Source organism: Equus quagga, chromosome 12 (assembly GCF_021613505.1).
Source record: "Equus quagga isolate Etosha38 chromosome 12, UCLA_HA_Equagga_1.0, whole genome shotgun sequence".
Classification (NCBI taxonomy): Eukaryota; Metazoa; Chordata; class Mammalia; order Perissodactyla; family Equidae; genus Equus; species Equus quagga.
This window is the reverse complement of record NC_060278.1, coordinates 110176544-110182271: the sequence shown is the minus strand read 5'-3', so window position 1 is coordinate 110182271 and position 5728 is coordinate 110176544. Positions and strand designations below refer to the sequence as shown.

General features: G+C 53.0%; 2 protein-coding genes across 6 annotated transcripts in view; one reads left to right on the top strand and one right to left on the bottom strand.

Annotated features, from left to right (window-relative positions):
- Positions 1-243, bottom strand: part of ADRM1 (ADRM1 26S proteasome ubiquitin receptor) — an 11656-nt gene extending 11413 nt beyond the window's left edge. The window contains exon 1 of one of the 5 annotated variants that reach the window (XM_046679819.1): positions 116-243. The gene's annotated coding sequence lies outside the window, so the exon portion shown is untranslated. Of the gene's footprint in view, positions 1-28 lie in introns of all 5 variants that reach the window. The other 4 variants (XM_046679815.1, XM_046679820.1, XM_046679818.1 and 1 more) reach the window with 4 other exon arrangements.
- Positions 1-5509, top strand: part of LOC124248220 (translation initiation factor IF-2-like) — an 11102-nt gene extending 5593 nt beyond the window's left edge. The window contains exons 2-3 of the mRNA XM_046678063.1: positions 12-2209; positions 4604-5509. Of these exons, the coding sequence (XP_046534019.1) occupies positions 12-1078 (1067 nt within the window). The 3' untranslated portion in view covers positions 1079-2209; positions 4604-5509. The remainder of the gene's footprint in view (positions 1-11; positions 2210-4603) is intronic.
- Positions 5510-5728: the final 219 nt, after the last annotated feature.

Below are 5728 nucleotides of genomic sequence, written 5' to 3'. Positions count from 1 at the left end.
GGCCCCTCCAGCCGCCGGCTCCGCGGACCTGGCGCCCGGCTCGGGGGCTGCCGACGGCGCAGGCCCCGCCCCCGGCGCCCCCCGCGGCCGTCCCCGCCCCCGGAGGCCCGCGCACCTGGCCCGCGCCGAGACTCGGCCGAGAGGCGCCGTCCGGACTCGCTCTTCCTCCTCGGCGCCTGCCGGGCCCCGCCGGAAGCCCCGCTCGCCCCGCCCCACCCGCCGCTCTCGCCGCCGATTGGGCGCCGTCACGCACAGGTCCGCCGCTGGCCGGGGAGCGACTGGAGAGTGCGGCCGTCCATCGCCCGCTGCGCCCGCCCCCGCGCCGGCGGCTCTGTTCCGGCGGAAGCGCCGGCCGGCGCGCGGGCCAGAGCGGCCCCTATTGTTGCTGTGTCATAGGGGCGCGGCGGCGGCCCCTGGCGGCGGGGCCGGGAACGGCGGGCCTGGCGGCGGACGTTGGGCCCTCGACAGCGCGGGACAGCGGGCCGGGCCGGGCCGGGCGGGGACACCTGAGGGGCGCGAGGCAGGGTCCCTCAGGTTCCCTGTCAGTGCGGGACGCCAGGTCCCGAGACGTAGGGGAAACAGTCACCGGGCGGGGAGGGGCCTCTTAGGAGGCCGGCGCGGGGGAGGGTCGGCTGCGCGTCCCCGAGTGGAGAGAACGCGACCGACCACAGCCCGGGACACGGTGCGTGGGCCGCGGCGCCCGCCGGACGGCAGTGGTGTCCTGGGGACGCCTGCGGCGCACAGCGCGGGGGCTTGGGTAGTGGTCCTGCTAGGGGTCCCCGGACCCCTCCTGAGAACAGTGCCAAGATGGTCGCCCCCACTCCGTGTGCGTGGAGTTGGCAGAGGCTGGCGTGCGCGCTCAGTGAAGGCAGCTGCCCCCGGAGCCAGAGCAGCCGTCGCAGGCCCGAGGAGGAGCCTCCACCGCCCTCCCTGCGCGGCCACCGACGCTCCGGGCTCGGGAGCCAGGGCGCCCGGGGACCCTCCAAAGGCAAGGCCGTCGGAATCGTCGGAATCGCCGGAATCGCGGTGCCACCTCCCCGCCCGCCTGATGTGTTACGACCTTTGTATGCGCATGTAAAATCTGATTTAAGCTTTCTATAGAAAGTATAAAAATGACAAGTGTTTTTTATTGAACGTTGTTTTAAAGATTCATGTCGATACACGTAGCTTTAGGCCCTTCATTTTAGCCCCTGTACAATATTCTTATGTATGAAAATACAACTTCTGTATCCATTGTCTTGTGATCTAAAGATTCCCTAATTTTTTTGTTTCCGAAGATATAGCTGTTTTTCATTTAAAATGTTATGTTAATAAGTAATAGGTTTGCTATTTTCTAATTAGTTAATAAGTATTTGTAATTTCATTTTAATTTCTCATATGGTAAATATGAACAGATAGAACCCACGTACACAAAAGCTCTAGGGGGTTCTCCGTCACTGCTGAGAGTCCACAGGGCCCCAAGACCAGAGGTGAGGACAGCGGACGTGAGCACTGGCATCCCCGTGGCGGTGTCACCACAGCCTGGCCGACCACTGCTCTGGGAAACCAGGAGAGAAAACGGAGAGAAAATCCAATCTGGCTCCCTGCGGAGGGGCCAGCAGGCAGGTGACACTCGTTCAGTCGTGAAAAGGCCACAAGCTGCCCCCAGACTGCACAGGGAAACCAACTTTCCAGAACCTGAAAGCGGCGCTTGCCTCAGGCAGCAGCCTCACCGGGCCCCACCAAGCGCTTCCTCTCCTGCAGCCAGACAGCCTGTGTCCTGGGATGGCTCAGAGAAAGCTTTGCACTTTCAATACTTTCTGTGAAAAACCTACAGTGAGGAAACAAGCTACAGGTGGCCGGGCACCGTGGAGGCCACTCCGCGTGCCCGCCGCAGCTGTGGGCCACGTGGATGCTGAATGTGCTGCACGCGCTGCGAGGGGCAGCTGTGGGGGACCTGCCAGCCCTCACTGGCAGAAGTGCACCTGACAGCCACACGCCCCAGCAGGAAAAGCAAGCCCAGCAGCTCTTGCTGAGCCTCGAGGCCTCGGTGAAAGGCAGGGGCGTGCAGCGACTGCAGGGCCCAAGGGCGGGCGCAACAAGAAAGTGGGCGAAGGACGCACCCAGACATTTCACCAAAGAGGCATACAGATGGCAAGACATACAGGAAAAGATGGTCCACATCACTATTCATAAGGGAAATGCAAATAAAACACTTCGATTAGAATGGGTAAAAAAAGGTTTTCTCCTTTCTCCAAGAACACTTGACAATACTGAGTGCTGGGGCGTCCTTGAGGTGGAGAATACAAATTGGCACAGCCATCTGAGAAAACGGTTTGGCAGGTGGTTTTTCTTGTTTTCTTTCTTTTTTAAAAATAATAGACTGTCCTTTGTTGTTGTTGTTTTTGGTGAGGAAGATTGGCCCTGAGCTGACATCTGTGCCCATCTTCCTCTACTCTGTATGTGGGACGCCACCACAGCATGGCTTCATGAGTGGTGTGTAGGTCTGCACCCAGGATCTGAACCTGTGAACCCCAGGCTGCCGAAGCAAATGCACAAACTTCACCACTACACCACCGGGCTGGCCCCTAGACTTTCTTTTTTTAGAGCGATTTTAAGTTCACACCAAAACTGAGCAGGAAGTACAGAGAGCTTCCACATACCCCTCCACACACACCAGTTGTGCGTTTGTTACACCCCATGAGCTACAGGGACCATATCACCCAGAGTCCACACTGACCTTAGGGTTCACTCCTGGTGTTGGACGACGCCTAATGACATGGGTCCATCATTAGAGCATCACACAGAGCCGTTTCACTGCCCTAAAAACCCTCTGCTCTGCCTGGTCATCCCTCCCTCTTCCTTAACCTCTGGCAACCAATGATAACTGTTTTTCCATTTTTTAAAATTCTGGTAAAATACACATAATATTTACCATCTTAATCATTTTTTAAGTGTAGAGTTCAGTGGCAGTAAATGCATTTATAATGTTGTAAAACCATCCCCACCATCCATCTTCAGACTTTTTATTTTGTAAAACTGAAACTTGTCCCCATTAAACACCAACTCCCCAGCCCCCAGCCTCGGCCCCCACCATTCTACTTCCTGTCTCTATGAATTTGACTCCTCTAGAGACCTCATGTAAGTGGAATCATACAGTATTTCTCCTTTTGTGTCTGGCTTATTTCACTGAGCATAACGTCCTCAAGGTTCATCCATGTTGTAGCAAGTGTCAGAATTTCCTTTTTATGACTGAGTAATACTCCATCGTATGGATGGACCACATTTGGCTTATCCATTCATCTGTCAGCGGACACTTGGGCTGCTTCAATGATTCAGCTATTGTGAATGATGCTGCTCTGAACACGTACATAATATTTCTTTGAGACACTGCTTTCTTTTGGGTAAATATACAGAAATGGAATTGCTGGATCCTATGGTAATTCTACTTTTAATTTTTTTGAGGAAGTGCCACACTGTTTTCCACAGTGGCTGTACCATTTTACATTCCCACCAACAGTGCACAAGGGTTCCAACTTCTTCACATCCTCACCAACACTTGTTATTTTCTGTTCTTTTGATAGGAGCCATCCTAATGGGTGTGAGGTGGTCTCTCGTAGCTTTGCTTCGCATTTCCCTGATGTTTAGTGATGTTGAGCATCTTTTCACGTGCTTATTGGGCATTTGTTTATTTTCTTTGGAGAAATGTCTATTCAAGCCTTTTGCCTATTCTTGGATCAGGTTGCTTCTTTTTGCTGTTTTTTGGATATTAATCTTAATCAGATGTATGATTTGCAAGTATTTTCTCGCATTCTGTGGGTTGCCTTTTTACTGATGATACTGTCTGATGCACAAAATTTTAAAATTTTCATGAAGTCCAATTTGTCTGTTTTTTCTTTTGTTGCCTGAGTCTTTGGTGACACATCCAAGAAACAAGTGCCAAACCCATTGTGGTGAAGCTTTTGTCCTATGTTTTCTTCTATGAGTTTTATAGTTTTAGGCCTTACATTTGGGTCCTTGATCCATTTTGAGTTAATTTTTGTATGTGGTATGAGGTAAGGGTCCAACTTCACTCTTTTGCACGTGGGTTTCCAGTTCTCCCGGCACCACTGAATGGTCTTGGTACCCTTATCACTTGGCTATATATGTTGATTGTGGTGGTGGTGACATGACAGGATGTATCTGTCAGCTGCACACAAGTGTGAACCACACTGTAGGGAAGGATTCAAACCCCACTTCCTTCACTTCCTGCTATGAAGGGAAACCTTGGGCAAGCCCACCTTCCTGAACCTTCTTCTCCTCCTTGTGGGTTGGACTGGATGGTAATCGTGGGGCTTAAGCACCTCCGACACCAGGCCTGGGCTTTCGCAGGGCTGAGGGCTCTCTGGTCCCCATCATCAGACATGGTGGTCCATGGTGGAGCCCCACATCCATGCACCTGGGCATTCCAAGAGCATTAAAATCTCGTGGGCGGGCCATCTGTCCCTCTGCCCAGAGCCGCTGTGGCTGCTGGGACACTGCCTCCCCTGAGCTCGCCCTCCTGGAACGCACCTAGGGCAGCGGGTGGGCAGCAGGGACCCTTGAGTCAAACTAACACTGTGTTCTGGGCATTTTTTGCTTCCAGCAATGGGCTCCAATCCCCAAGAGAGAAGAGAGACGGTGAACCAAAGCTCCCCGCTGCTCAGAGAACCCAGACCCCTTCCTCCATCAAGTGTGCCCATCCAGTGGCGTCACAGGTGTCCCTGAATGCCCCTCCTGCTATGACAAGCAGTTTTCTGAAACAATCCATTTGCTGGGTCAATCCTACACAACACACAGTCCCAACATCTGACAGCCGGACACGAGGACTCATCTGGAGCTGATCTGCAGCCCTTTCCAGAGAGGCCGGAGCAGCTGAGACAGTGAAAAATTGTTCAGTGCAAAACAAATGTCAACTACACCCACTTTCAAAGAATCTTTATTCAGAGCTAGGGTTTAATATTTATCTTCAGAGATCTGTACCAGTTCTCCAAAAAAAATCCAAAAATGGTTGCTTCTGTTTATATAGATGGGTATTGACAGTTATTACATATTATAAAAATAAACCCACCTCACTAGCGTGTTGTCTGGCCTGATGGTTTTGTACACTCACAGGATGAACAGTGTTGAAGACCAGCCAGTGATGGAGGAAGGAGCCGGGCCTGTGCTGTCACCTTCTGCAGGGACCAAGCACCCCTTCACTAAACATGTGGCCCAGGACAGCTTGGTTCTCAGAGGCAGAGGAGCAGTGTATCGAGGGAAGGACTGGCTGCCCAGGGAACTCATACCAAGAGACACCTGAAATGCACAACCCTCTGAGCACATAAACTGAAAGGCAGACGGCAGTGAGGGAAGCCACTTGGCGTGCTGCACGTCTGCATGTCTCTTTTGTCGGGGAGCCCAATCTTTGCACCCACTTTGGACACAGGAAAGTCCTCTGGAAGACGTCTGAAAGTCTCAACGTCGAGACAGGAGGAGCCAGGAGTTGTGAGAACTTTCCACTGACTGAACGCTCCTCTGAGTCCCATTGTTCCACGTGGGATGCAACTCTCCACCCCCCCCCCACCCCCCCGCCGCCGAACTTCTAACCAAGGTCAACAGGATCAGAGCCCATGGGGCTTCTGGATTTTGGAAGCTTATTAGCATTTCTAACTCTGTCTCCATTTCATTGTTCCTCATGGACACGTGACACTGGTAAAACCTCTAAGTCACCTCTAAGTCCCTTGGGGAG